Genomic DNA, 14,667 nt, shown 5'->3' on the forward strand with positions numbered 1-14,667 from the left:
TTTGGTTTTCTTGGTGTTGCTTACATTTCTAATCTCAATACTCAGAAATTGCAGAACGTCATTTATTTAACCGCACCACATTCAAATCAATGTTTAAGAATAAAACAACAGAATGCACTATTTACACTATGCACAAAATAAAAGCAATATTGCGTAATAGAGAGAACATCTATCTTATATTCACACGCATTATTACTTCTGAAGTCATACGCGGTGTAGTGCAAAATAAGCTTATTTTTTTTACATAAACAATAGTTATGAAAAGTTGTCTAAAACAACTTAAACTATATATGATGTATATTTGTGCTATCACGCGCGTCTATGACTCGTGGACGCGCGAGACTCGTGGGGCCTACTGAAATGACTGAAAGTCACGAGAAGTCCCACGCCACAGTGCGCACTTCGCTCATTTCATGGCCACGGCGCCGCAGCTCAAGGATTCACGTGGGGTGGGCTGGCAAAAAACCCACAGCGAACCCACAGCTGTGCGGAAATGACACAGTACAGTCACGTCACGCGAGAGGGCACTGACTAGAGAAAGAAGAAGAAAAAAAAAAGCAGCGGAGAGAAACACGGACAACAGTTACCCGTGGATAAATCCACTGGATTTTAAGACGCGACCATGGCTGATGCCTCCTAACCCACTGCTCACGGCTGCCCGGCGTCGCAAAGGTGAGTTTGATTTCCGCCGCGCAGGTACTTTAAGCGCGCCGTGTTGCGGGAGACGGAGCGAAAACTCATCGGTGGATGTTTTTCTTGCCGCGTCACGCAAGAGGGAGAGTTGCGCACGGGGGAGGGAGGGGAAACACGAGAGAGAAGGGCAGGTCTCCGTATTACTGCAAAAAACATAAAGTGTACATTATTTCCTTAAGGCATATGCAGTCCACAGAAGGACCGCAGCAGGGAGCCGCTTGTCCGCCTGTCTCCCCGGTTGTACCGATCCGTGGGGTTTCCACTGGAAGAATGAGGAAGTGGAGCCGGTGGACGGGGGTTGGTACGGTGAAGCAGCGCCTCTCCGGTGCTCTGGCGAGACTTCACGGTGCAAGACATGAAAAACAAATAGGAAAACAATCTCACAGAACTTCACCGCGGAGAAAATTCACTCAGGGAATGTAAAGTTTTACACGCATCATAATTTTCTCACGCTTGCCATGACATTTGTCATCAGTCGTGCGTTATGCTGACTTCACTGTCTTTCAGCAGGCCAAATGCTTCCTCTTTTTAAAACAAACCATTATACAGAAAGATATGTTAGTGAGATATTCCTAAACTTGCATTCCCCGGACAGCTGCTATGACTGACAAGTGTAAAGGAAAAGTGCAAAAGAAATGTATTAGATGTGTGATTATCAGATAATATCAGTAATCAGTCATGGGTCTTGTGTGTCTCTTTCCCAGGATATGAGCTCCTCTGTGTGCATGGTTAATGCAGACGGACAAGTGCCTGATAAAAGTATGTAAATAACGTTTCACACTAAATGCCCCTTGAGAACTTTCACTGAACAATAGGCCTACAGTTCTCTCTGTGTACTAAAATGCATTACACCACAATAAACAAATCAAATGATCCAGTGAAATGTACTGACTTACCTTAGCATCAAATAGAGATGTTGCATTGAAAGTTTACTTGGTATTAGGATCACTGGTGTTTGCATGGATTTACAGAAATCACCTGACACAGAAATCAAGTAGGCAGTACTAAATACAGGTATAATCAAAAACATTTAGCAGAGGAAGAACATCAGATGGAGTCATAAAGGAATGACATTGCATTTGTAGTGTAAATGCTCACCTGTAAAATCAACCACTGCCTTAAAACTTTTAAAGTCACCATGAAATCAAAATTGACAAATTTTGTAATATTTGTAGTGTTTACTATAAATGTATCTGTGCATATCGTAAAATTTTAAATGAAGATGCATGTTACTACCAGCTGTAAATGTTCATCTGTCTCAGTTCATTTGTGATCAATCACTTGAGACAGATCTTAAAACCAGGTGTAAACAAGTCAAGTTTTCTGTAAACAAGTATCCTGTAACCTCATTAAAGTTGTGCAGAATTGTGTGAGATAATGTATATCAGCATTTCTCAGCATTCTTGAATAGTTATGAACACTTGGGTTTTTCTTCAGAAGTTAAAGTCGAGAAAGATGCAGAGGACATTATTGGAAACTCAGAGGGAAAGATGGAGAGCTTCATTAAGCGCATTACAAAACGTTTAGCAACACACGCAGGCCCTGAGGTGGAACGGTCCACTAGCGGGAAGAGGGTCAAGGTGACAACACAGGTAAGATGAAAAGGAACATGTGTTACAATCACAACTTCAGTTCTTCTACAGATTAAACATTGTATTTGGGATAGAATTTGTCAAGAGTTTTCTTTTGGTGCAAACTATTAACAGCAAAATTTCCCACTTACTTTCCAGGCAGGAGAACATCCTGACGGCAGTTCAGATGATGGAAGCAGGTCATGCTCGCACGGCCACAGATTATCTCCTCAGGAGCAGATTTCCATCTCTTCATACAGGAAACCACTCTACAGCATCACGCATCGCATTTCTGAGCGTAAAGCTGCATCCAATCTGGACCAGCACGGAGCTCACAGTGAAGTCAGAGCAAGCCATAATGGTGTCCAGTTCCAAAAACTAGGCAATTCTAGAAAGCATCACATGTTTAAGGCCTCCCCTACTGTGGGGGTCACGGGTTCTCCTGCTGCCTTGGATTCTCACCTCTACCCGCTCATCGAGAAGATGTTCTTTCTCCTCAACACACTGAATTCCAGTATGACCCAGCTGCACAGTAAGGTGGACTTGCTCTCGTTGGAAGTGACGCGTATTAAAAAGCAGATGAAGCCCTCTGAGATGGTCATGGAATTTCAACCTCCTCCTGAATACCAGTTGACTAGTGATGAGCTCACCCAGCTGATGGAGCAAACGTCCACTGCGGGCGAGCTTGGCTGCAGACTCCTCGTTCAACTGTTCCCAGAACTTTTCACAGCAAAGGAATGCATGCACAGCTGCAGCACATGCAGCATTACAACTAAACGGACATTAGATTCATTGCACCTTCAGTTAATACGGAACTATGTGGAAGTCTGCTACCCGCTGGTAAAAAACGAAAATGTGTGGCAGACGGAGTGCTTGCTGCAGATCAATGATTTCTTGAATCGTTTCTGGGCTCAGAAGGACATGGAGAGTGGTCAGATGTGCGACAAACAGGCTCCGATGGTTGTCGGGTTTGACATGGAACCGAATCACACTTTCCATTTTATCAGTGAAGATGCCCAGGACGAGAGTCTTTCCCTCAATTCTGGAGAGAACAATGATGTTCATCCTAATAATGCCAGCTCAGATATAGCGTTCGACCCTCATGAAGCTGTTGGTGACGACTCTGAAGACTTGACTTCCCCAGAGGAGCTTGTGGTTTTTTTGTTGAACAGACTCTTCCCAGAGGTGTTTGAGGAGGGCAAGTTGCCAGAGGGCCACAACAGCATTGGACAGTTGATCATTGACTCGGACAGACTGGAAATTATACGAAAATACATGGAGGCCAATTTCCCTGGTATCCCAGAGGAAACCTGGCTGCAGTTGTGTGTACAACGAATGGAGGAAGCACTGGAGAACTCTTCAGTAAATGGCAGTGGTCGTGACACTCGAGAGATGTATGATACCACCCGTCTCCCCGATAACATCTCCATTGTTAAGATCGGTGACCTGTGTGATTATGAGAAACCAAATCGCAGGTCTAAAAAATCCTGGCTCGAGCCTGTGGATTTCGATAAACTACAGATCCCTCCTCCAGACTTTGATGTTCCACCGGAGTATTTACTTAGTAAGGAACAGCTAAAATGCAACTACGAATGCAGTTTATCAATTGGGAACTTTGCATCTCGCCTCCTGGTTCTCATGTTCCCTGAGCTCTTCACTTTCGAGAATGCGCGAAAATACTACAACTGCAGCGGATCTCTAGGAAAGAAGCAGCTGGATCCTGTACGAATCAATCTGCTCCGACATTACGTCCAGCTACTCTACCCACAAGCTAAGAACGACCGTGTGTGGACTCTTGAGTTTGTCGGCAAACTTGATGAGCGTTGCAGGCGACGGGATACTGACCAACGACGTTCATACCAGCAACAACGGAAGGCCTGTTCGCCTGAACAAGAGCCTGACCCAAAAGACTCTCTGCTAACTGCTGGCCAAATCAATGTTCTCACTTCAGATCGTATGAAAGAGGACTCTGAAGTCCTGTCTTCACCCCTGGAGAAAAGCAGCAAAGATTTCTGCAAGATTCCTCTGGAGGACCTCTCGGTGTCTACCCCAGACTTCCCAGTGCCTTCTGACTACCTGCTCACGGATGCTGAAGTGAGGGAGATTGTCCAACAAAGTCTGTCTGTGGGAAATTTTGCTGCCCGCCTTCTCGTTCGTCTTTTCCCAGAGCTTTTCACGCAGGACAATTTACGGCTGCAGTACAACCACTCTGGGGCCTGCAACAAGAAACAGCTGGACCCTGTGCGTCTCCGACTTATTCGTCATTACGTGGAGGCCGTCTACCCTGTTGACAAAATGGAGGAGGTGTGGCACTATGAATGCGTGCCAAGCATTGACGAGCGCTGCAGGCGCCCCAATCGCAAGAAATGTGACATTCTAAAGAAGGCAAAGAGATCAAACAACACTGTGACTTATTCTTAATCAATGTTCCTGCAAAGTGCAGACCTGTTTTCCTATATTTTACACAACATACCTGTTATTTGCACAAGTCCATAAGCTGAAGCATATTGAAACTTGTCCTTGTTTAAGGTCCAGTTCGGCTGGTCGAGTTCATGTCCATGGCCTTTAAACAGGATGGGATAGTAGGTGACAGAAAAGTTTGTGATTGAAGCCACTATCACTTGACAGATATTAGTGTTACTATTTATATGCCAAAATATTATTGATGTTATTCTAATGATTAATAGATAAGCTAAAGTTAGCCTTAAATCAACTTAAATGTAAACATTTAGTACTTTAAAAATAATAGGTCACTTTAGTTTGGGGTGAGGGTAGAGAAGATGCATATATATAAAGAAGATACAGTATATATATATTGTTTTAAGTTGTAGCAATGTTGCAGCACTGGCTTTTTCTAATTATCAACATATTGAAGTATGTCTTGCCTTACAAGAAGTCAAACTTACTCATCTGTACTAAACTATAGCACCAGGTTATATGTTATATATTTTTAAATAAAAATTCACTTCCTAGCTGAGATGGGTTTCATGATCCTTTTTATTATAATTCATATCCACAAGTGAGGGTCAGAGGAAACCATACAAAACCTAAGGTAGGACAGATAATTTGCATTTTTGATGTTCAAATTTGTTTTCTTTGCATTATAAAGAAGAAAAAAAAAATAAAGAAATACAGTTTTGGAACCTATATTTGTTTGGGTTTGGACTCACTTTTGAATCATTTGCGTGGTGCAAAACATTTTTTTAAGTCTGGCTCGGTTATTGCCGTTGAATGCAGAGGCACTCCGTACCTTTCCTGAAAAAACTGCACACTGAAAATCTACCAATTTCATAAAGACAATAGTATAAGCTAAATAAGCTATAAACGGGATCAGAAATCCTGAAAACATTTGATATCACAAACACTACAGTCTGATCTACTGTATCTCACAATGGTATTTTTGTGAATCTAGTAAATACTAAATAAAAATAATAAAAAAATGCATACAACCTAAACCACCTCTAAATAATTGGATGTATTTGTGTTCCATTTGTGACCTGTAAAGTTCATTAAATCCATCTTCAAGTAGTATGAAACTTATGAGAACGACTGTCAAGTGAACAGATGTGAGAAAGTCTGTCAGTTTTTGTTGTGCAGAGAAAACACCTCATTGAATTCGCAATCTGCAGTTTCAGAATTAAACGGCTGGAGAGTGGAATAGGAAATACCACTTTTGTCCCCGTTTCTGACCTTTCACCTATTAAACATCATAGAATTGGTCTTCACTGCTTGTATACATCCTTTCTGGGAAGTTGTAGGTGTTTCCAGCTTCTTAGAATGACTCTCTGCTTTTCTGCATCTTTTGTCTCTCCTACCACCTTTTTTAAGATCACTCTTTTCAGCAAGACTGTGTCCATTTCCTTGTCCTCATTTAGAATCAGATCCAGAGTATCCCCCACTTTAACCTGTAGGAGGCAGCAGACCATAGAATGTTACATTAATAAGGAGCCATTTCTGCTTATACTGATCACTACTCCGATAAATTTAGTCAAGCCAGTAACGGGAAGCCTACCACAAGCAGGGTAAGTTTCTTTATTGCATCCATAATTAAATCTAGTGTTTCATATTCATAAGGAAAGTTCTTCTGATTATACCACTAGAGGGCGCTGACTCACCATTTTGCTCTTTTTTGAGAGCTTTTGACCATTCAGTCTCAATTTGAGGCTATAAAAAGCATCCTCCACTCCACTGTAAAAGAGATACATGGTGTATGTTAGTCACTACTACTGGCCAAAACACCACACACTAACAGTACAGAAAAAAATAAAAGAGAGCAATATGAGCAAAGAATGTATACACAACTCATCCATTCTCTGAAGGGGTTCTATGAGGTAAAACAAGGCGTTGTCCTAATAACAGACGGCTGATCTGTTCTGAAGTTATTAGAGCTAAATATAGATTAAACTACATCATCACAGCTGCATTTGGAACTGAAAACACTACTTTGCAACTGAGACAGAATTAATCTCAGAACATGATGAGCGGTATTTCTGACTTACTGTCGTGCAACGTCCAATCCAGCCTTCAAAAGCAGATCGAAACGTAGAGACGGGACAGTTTTTTCATGGTCTTTGTAGTCTTTTGGCAGGCCTGGGTCATCTTGAAGCTCGTCCTCATAATCACTAGCCTCAGCACCCTCCTGCTCCTCCACGTCCTCCTCCTCCTCCTGCACTACTTTCTGCTTCCCTTTCTTTCTCGTGCTCTTGAGCCGTGTTTGATGGAGCAACCAGCTTTGCCGAGCATCCCACGATTTTGGCCACATGGCTGTCCGGTGCGTCTGGGGAGTGGCTGAACCCCACAGCTGACGAGCATGTAAAGTCTGTGGGCACCACATGATGAGGCCAGAGCCATGGCACGGTGAGAGCATCTGCAGGGAGTTCAGTCTGCCCAGCTGCCGCAGAGCCAGTGCCTGCACTGACAGACTCTGCATACTGCCACACTGAACACAGACACAAGGGGAAAAGATCAACAGACCTGTTACGTACATAAATATATTGTCTATTTTGTATATTGTGCATTTTTTATACACTTATTTCTATTCACTTATTTTACTTTATTCTTGTTATTCACGTCTTGTTGCTGTGCTTCTGTCACCAAGACAAATTCATAGTATGTGTAAGCATGCTTGGCAATAAAGCTCATTCTGATTCTGATTAATTAAACATTTTAAGTAGCCTGCAAAAATTAACAATTTGTCAGAACCTCTAGTAAATAATGTTATTTTGTTGAGTTGTCTGTTCAGAATCGTGGGAGAAGCGGGATCTCAGTTTGAAATAACAACAAACAACGATAAAATCGTGATTCTCAATTATCCAGAACTGTGCAATTCTAGGTAACACACACACACACACACATATATATCATACATATACATATACACATATATATATATATATATATATATATATATATATATATATATATATATATATATATATATATATATATATATATACATACATATACATATATACAGTACAGGCCAAAAGTTTGGACACATTACTATTTTTAATGTTTTTGAAAGAAGTTTCTTCTGCTCATCAAGCCTGCATTTATTTGATCAAAAATACAGAAAAAAATGTAATATTGTGATATATTATTACAATTTAAAATAATTGGTTTTCAATTTATTATACATTAAATTATCATTTATTTCGGTGATGCAAAGCTGAATTTTCAGGATCATTACTCCAGTCTATCACATGATCCTTTAGAAATCATTCTAATATGATGATTCATTATCAAAGTTGGAAACAGTTCTGCTGCTTAATATTTTTTCATAACCTGTGATACTTTTTTAGGATACTTTGATGAATAAAAAAAAGAAAAAGAAAAAAGAAAAGAAAAAAAAAGAAGCAAATGTTTTCAAGATAGAAATCTTTTATAACAACAATATACACTACTGGTCAGTAATTTGGGGTCAGTAATTTGTTTCTTTATTTTTTTTTAAATAAATCAAAAATTTTATTCAGCAAGGATGTGTTAAATTGATAAAAAGTGATAATAAAGAAGATTTATATTAAAAGTTTTTTTTTTTTTTTTGAATAAATGCAGTTCTTTTTAACCTTTTATTCATCAAATATATTAGGCAGCAGAACTGTTTCCAACACTCATAATAAATCAGAATATTAGAATGATTTCTAAAGGATCATGTGATTGACTGGATGTCACATGTGACACTGAAGACTGGAGTAATGATCCTGAAAATTCAGCTTTGCATCACCGAAATAAATGATAATTTAAAGTATAATAAATTGAAAACCAATTATTTTAAATTGTAATAATATATCACAATATTACATTTTTTTCTGTATTTTTGATCAAATAAATGCAGGCTTGATGAGCAGAAGAAACTTCTTTCAAAAACATTAAAAATAGTAATGTGTCCAAACTTTAGGCCTGTACTATATATATATATATATATATATATATATATATATATATATATACAATATATACATACATATATGTATGTATGTATATATTGTTTATATATATAAAATAATATATATATACACACACATATAGGCAATAAATACATTGCATAACTAATGCTGATATATTTTAAGTTAAAATCCATAAGTTGTGTGTCTATTTTGTACAAGTTCGTAGTAGTTTGTAGTTTCTAGTTTGTATTTAACACCATGAATTGCAATACACATCTCAGTTGAATTTCTATATCTACACCCAAATTTTGGTAAATGGTTCTGAAAGACATGCAGCTGACAGCACTGACAACTATTGACATGGCTTTCAAATCATCTAAACTTCATAATGCCATGTATTTGTCCGTACATAAATAAATAACTAATTTGAAGTGCGAGCCGAAATGACATTTAGTAACGTTATACAGACATAAGGAATAAGTTAGCGTGAAACAATTTGTACAAATCTGACTCATTTTCATGACAGCATAATTAGAATTTGCATATTAGACAGCAACTCACAATGTGCTTCTTCCCCCACACCACTGCTCAGGCCAATACTTAAGGATACGTCACCATCAACAAATGCATGAACAACACTTTTGTGTTAAACAACGACATAAAGACGAATTTTACCTAGTTGAGTTGAGAGATCTCCCCTTGACTCTCTAATCTCGACCAACGAGCACAGTAAAAACAAACCAGCAGTCGTTGCTGCTGTAGTAGTGCACTTATTACAGCGCCATCTAGAGTCGGGATGAATTGTTATTCACAATGCAGCATAACAGGTCTAATGCACACACACAGGGTGATATCATAAAGTTATTAAATACATTAGCTAATAAACATTAGTATTATTTTTTTTCTTCAGAATTTACAGAATTCTCTGTGCACTATTTGCAGCCTAGGCTACTATCTATGCCGTTCTACTGTATTCTCGATTATAGAAGACTAAACTCCCGCCCAGTTAAACGGTCTTGTTTCTCTGGATTGGTGGCTGGCGTTGAACATCTGGGGGCCAGCGGCTTTAAAACATCATGCGAGCGCCTCCTCCTGTCTAAACTCTCACCTTGAGGCGGAATACACACAAGAACGGACACTTCTGCATCGATCTTCATCAACATGACATTCTTTATTTGCATTATTGTCTTTTGCCTGTCTGTATTTTTAATGGAGGCGCAGGGCACGTATGGCCCTTATGCACGGAACCAGAACCAGAACCAGCTGTACCCACACCGGCAGATATCTCACCTCTCCCCCAATATGCCTGGACACGGCAACTCCATCAACTTTGGAGGTAATCGTTTTATTACTGTTATTTGTCATTTTTTTTTATAATAATAATTATTATTATTAATAATATTACCGGTATTATAAAAATCAAGTGAAATCTATTCTTGTAATTATTTCCAAGCCTTGATTTAAAATTATGTTTAAAATATATAAGCACTGAGTATTATTTAAAAATTAGTTAAAAAAATTAGTGAGTGAAATTCTACTTGAGAGACTTTTTTTTTTGCATTAGTGTTCTTCAGGAACAACCTACTGTAGTCCCTTGAAATGATATAATACACTGTACATTCCATTTTACAGTAGGCCTATTATTAAAGTTTTCTTTTTCAGCAAGTGCTTAGTGACGGATCAGAGACCTTTAGACTTCTAAGACCATGAGCAGTGGTTCTATTGACTATTTTACAGGAACAAATGAAATATCAACCCTTACAAAAAATATGTTTATTCAATTGTGCTATTAGTACACTTCTTTTAAACTAAAAATAAGAAAGTATCGCCTACGTTCAGTCTACTTTTTATGCACTTCTCAGAAATATAGGCTACTTTATGTTCTTCTCAGAAATATACTTAAAATTACACTTAAGTATACTTGACTTATACTGACAGATATATATATTTAAAAGCATAATGTATTCTTGTAGTTATGTTTACTCTTTTGGTTGAGTAGCCTATTCAATACTTTTTTTCACATAGTTTTACATACATTTATAAAGAAAACCGATATGTTTCTAATTCTGAGTATGTGAATTTTTGTGTAGTCCACTGATAGTGTACTTTAAACTTTACTTCAAACTTACAGTACAGTTAGGTATATTTCTAGTATCCACTTTCACTTAAAGTTCACTTAAGGTAAACTTACAAGTATACTTGCATAACTAAAGTACTACTAAAGTAGTTTACTGAGAGTATACTTCAGTGTACTTTCATAAACCAAAAAAATGTGCTACACGTATTTACACTAGTAAACTGTGTAAGTTCACTTGTAGTATAGTTGCAGTACTCAAAGTTTACTGTTACACTTAAAGTATACTTAAAAGTATACTTTTATACACTATAAGTGGGTCAAGTACTGAAATAGTACACTTACAAGTAGTCCATTAATATTAGTATATTTACATAAATATGCTTAAAAAATATCCTTGAACTTAACTTAAGTATAGGCTACTTAATAAAACTTGAAGTAGGTTTTGTAAGGGGAAAACCACATTTCCTTGTTTTTTTTATTTTTATTTTCTCTCTCTCATATTTTCAAAATGTTAAGTTCTGGATTACAATCTACATGATTTGTATATATATATATATATATATATATATATATATATATATATATATATATTTCTACACATATGATATCAAAGCTGTACTACAAATACCCTTTTTTTCCCTTGTGTCATACCTTTTACCTGAAATCATTAATCTAGTAATGTTATCTATTTCTGTATATATATAAACAATATATTTTGTTTTATATGAGAAGTGGATCTGTTTCTCCTTCAGGTTGACAGGATATAGAACTACAGTCATTCACAGAGAACTTCTGAACAGACCACTGACTTTGCTCATGCTACTAACAACCAAAAAGTGTCTTCAAAACCCACATTAATATAATATAGCTTTAATGCATCTCTCTCTCCCTCTCCTTCTCCTCTATTTTTCCTTTTCATCTGTCTATGGATTTATTTTTTCTCTATCTCTTCTCCTATGTATTCTGTATATCTGTTCACTCTATCTCTCTCTCTCTCTCTCTCTCTCTCTCTCTCTCTCTCTCTCTCTCTCTCTCTCTCTCTCTCTCTCTCTCTCTCTCTCTCTCTCTCTCTCTCTCTCTCTCTCTCTCTCTCTCTCTCTAACCAAACAAAGCTCATGGCTTTAATCACAGGTTTTACAGCTATCATCATCGCAACCCTCATCAACATCATCACCAGCGGCCGCCCTGGAAGGGTCCTCCCTTTATCCACCATCGTCCTGTCTTACCTGTCCGGCCCATCTCACCTGTCCAACCTGTCCGGACAGTAGTGCCCACTCTTCCCAGAATGCCAGTGGCGTTACCTGCCCCTACAGTGCCCATGCCACTCACCACGGTAGCCACCCTCCCCCCGCCACCTCCAACACAGACTGCAACCACTACAACCACTACAACCACCCCACAGCCGGTCAGTACCCCTCGTGGCACAACTGCTGCCCCTGCCGAACCTCCCACTGACCCAGGTAGACCAATCCCACCCCACCGGGTGCAGACGACCCGTCTGGTCCTCCTCAGTCCCTCTTAATCATTTTTTTCTTCTTTCTCTCTCTCTCTCTCTTCAAGGAGAATTCAAGAAAAAAAGAGTGGTCGTTTAGCTTTAAACAAGCAGGATTGTGGAATATTTCTATACACAAATAGCATTAATTAGGCTTTTTTATTGAACTAATTTAGCATTAGTAAAACTGGCATCATTAAAGGCCTGTTCATAGTCAGAAGAATAACTATAACGATAACCGTTAGCGTCCACAACAATTCACAATAACGGCTCAAGTCTTTAAAGCAGGATGGATTCCCATTGGCCGTCAATAGTTTTTTATCTTTCATCAACAATATAATTTCTCTGTATCACTATCATTATAGTTGTGGTGTGGTCTTTGCTATTCTTTTATATTTAGAACGATTTTTAAAACTACATCTTTATTGCCTTAATGCTAATTGTGTATATTGTCCTCATATTCTGCTTTTTGTTTACATAAGCACAGTTTTTAACTTTGGTTAGAACAAATGAGATTAACAGAATCAGTTTCTTTCCATTTTCCAGTCACAGTGCTGCATTGCTAACCGAGGAGCCTCTCTTATGTTTCATAAACATTTGACATATTAATCTCTTTCAGCATCACACTTTGCACTTTAAAAAAAACATTAATGATAATAATGTGACACACGTTTTCAGTATGTAATGAATTATTTCTCTTTCACAGCTCCAGCAGAGCTTTGCAAGAGCCGTCCTCTAGACCTGGTTTTTATCATCGACAGTTCTCGTAGCGTCCGTCCTGCGGAGTTCGAGAAGGTCAAAATCTTCCTCTCTGAAATGGTCGACTCTCTAGATATCGGATCCGATGCCACACGAGTCGCACTGGTCAACTACGCCAGCACCGTCAACATTGAGTTCCTTCTGAAAAAGTACTTTAGCAAGGCTGAGGTCAAGCAGGCCTTCTCCCGTATCGATCCGCTCTCGACGGGAACCATGACTGGCCTGGCCATCAAAACCGCCATGGAGCAGGTTTTTACAGAGACTGCTGGGGCCCGGCCACTAAAAAAGAACATCGGTAAAGTGGCCATTATTGTGACCGATGGAAGGCCGCAAGATAAAGTTGAAGAGGTGGCGGCAGCAGCAAGGGCTTCTGGGATTGAAATATACGCCGTTGGAGTGGACAGAGCAGAAATGCGGTCTCTTAAACTGATGGCCAGTCAGCCTCTTGATGACCATGTGTTCTATGTGGAAACATACGGAGTGATTGAGAAACTCACATCCAAGTTCAGGGAGACTCTCTGTGGTAAGAGAATAAAGGGGGAAAAAACAGCTCAGATTCTATTGGAAAAGGCAATCGAAATAAAAAATATATTATTATTTAATTATTATGGATAATATTTATATTTTTTATGCAGCTATATTTAATTTAAAATCTAAATGAAATGAATGCATCACTGACTCAACAATATATATATTTTTTATGTTTTCATACATAATATTATAATATATAATATTTTTATTGAAGATTTTTTGCTCATTCAGCTGATTTTGCAGGTTTCGACGCCTGTGCACTCGGGCACAACTGCGAACATATTTGTGTCAACAACAATGCTTCTTATTTCTGCAAGTGCAGAGAGGGATATGTTATCAACTCTGACAAGAAAACATGCTCTAAGCAGGCCAACGGTTCGTCATACAAATATGCATCAAATTATTTGTCAAATTTGATGCATAACGTAAAGAATTTGATGCATTCTAAAAAAATGCATCCAGATAATTATTGTGCATAGAACATATTTTTGGCTCAAAATAAATCCAATATAAATATCAAAATCAGACATCAAATAATTTAAATAAGTATGTTTAATGAGATATGATGTGTGTTCTGGAACATCTGCTGATAGTAAAATTCTCATTATACATGCAGTAACGTTGTCTATATGAATTCTGTAATTTATAAATTGAGGATCTTCAGCATTAAGTATACAGTAAAACATGTCCGTTTCTCTTTCAGAAGAGGCCAGAGGAGATCTGACCGAGAATGCCTGCATGTGTGAGGCTCAAATGGCCTTTCAGAGGAAGGTTCACAACAGCATACAGACCCTCACCGGCAGACATATCCTTTCAGATTAACACAGCATTTGTTTATCACCTATCCTATTTCAACCACTCAGTCTGATAAACGTCCTGTGTCCAGAGAGTAGCATTTTATTCTATGTTATTTTTTGTAGCATTCACATTGTGATTATATGTGTGATTTATTGCATAGTGATTTCATGATTTGTTTAGAATTTATTGCTCCTTATTGTTTACTGTCCAAAGATTGGCTTATGCAGGAAATGAACCTTGATGATCATGATGTGTGATGCGTTTTTCTTAACTGTTTTTACTGGATGACATCACAAAGAGAGTGCAGCAGTTTGATCTCCGTCGTGCCTAGAGTGGAGAATGGGACTCAAAACAGATTCT

At 38.4% G+C, this 14,667-nt stretch overlaps 3 protein-coding genes across 5 annotated transcripts; 2 read left to right on the forward strand and 1 right to left on the reverse strand.

The window, feature by feature from the left end:
• Positions 1-338: 338 nt before the first annotated feature.
• Positions 339-5,411, forward strand: bend3 (BEN domain containing 3). 3 transcript variants are annotated; one of them, XM_079854974.1, is made up of 5 exons: positions 519-672; positions 873-1,112; positions 1,398-1,452; positions 2,131-2,285; positions 2,424-5,411. In XM_079854974.1, the coding sequence occupies exons 3-5, from the start codon at positions 1,401-1,403 to the stop codon at positions 4,683-4,685; spliced, it is 2,469 nt and encodes an 822-aa protein (XP_079711100.1). In that variant the 5' UTR covers positions 519-672; positions 873-1,112; positions 1,398-1,400; the 3' UTR covers positions 4,686-5,411. The 3 variants fall into 3 exon arrangements, with proteins under 3 accessions (XP_079711098.1, XP_079711100.1, XP_079711099.1); XM_079854972.1 differs by lacking the exon at positions 873-1,112 and having other exon boundaries at positions 339-672; XM_079854973.1 differs by lacking the exon at positions 873-1,112 and having other exon boundaries at positions 555-672; positions 2,134-2,285.
• Positions 5,412-5,555: 144 nt separating this feature from the next.
• Positions 5,556-9,418, reverse strand: mtres1 (mitochondrial transcription rescue factor 1). Its single transcript, XM_079854975.1, has 4 exons — positions 9,326-9,418; positions 6,764-7,203; positions 6,380-6,452; positions 5,556-6,169 (listed from the first exon to the last, which is right to left on the reverse strand). The coding sequence occupies exons 2-4, from the start codon at positions 7,192-7,194 to the stop codon at positions 5,987-5,989; spliced, it is 687 nt and encodes a 228-aa protein (XP_079711101.1). The 5' UTR covers positions 7,195-7,203; positions 9,326-9,418; the 3' UTR covers positions 5,556-5,986.
• A 390-nt stretch (positions 9,419-9,808) lies between these two features.
• Positions 9,809-14,331, forward strand: matn3b (matrilin 3b; the record flags this gene model as incomplete). The annotated part of the gene is made up of 5 exons (XM_079856373.1): positions 9,809-9,986; positions 11,859-12,132; positions 12,926-13,501; positions 13,741-13,884; positions 14,213-14,331. The coding sequence occupies exons 1-5, from the start codon at positions 9,879-9,881 to the stop codon at positions 14,329-14,331; spliced, it is 1,221 nt and encodes a 406-aa protein (XP_079712499.1). The 5' UTR covers positions 9,809-9,878.
• Positions 14,332-14,667: the final 336 nt, after the last annotated feature.

Source organism: Squalius cephalus (assembly GCF_949319135.1).
Source record: "Squalius cephalus genome assembly, chromosome: 21".
Classification (NCBI taxonomy): Eukaryota; Metazoa; Chordata; class Actinopteri; order Cypriniformes; family Leuciscidae; genus Squalius; species Squalius cephalus.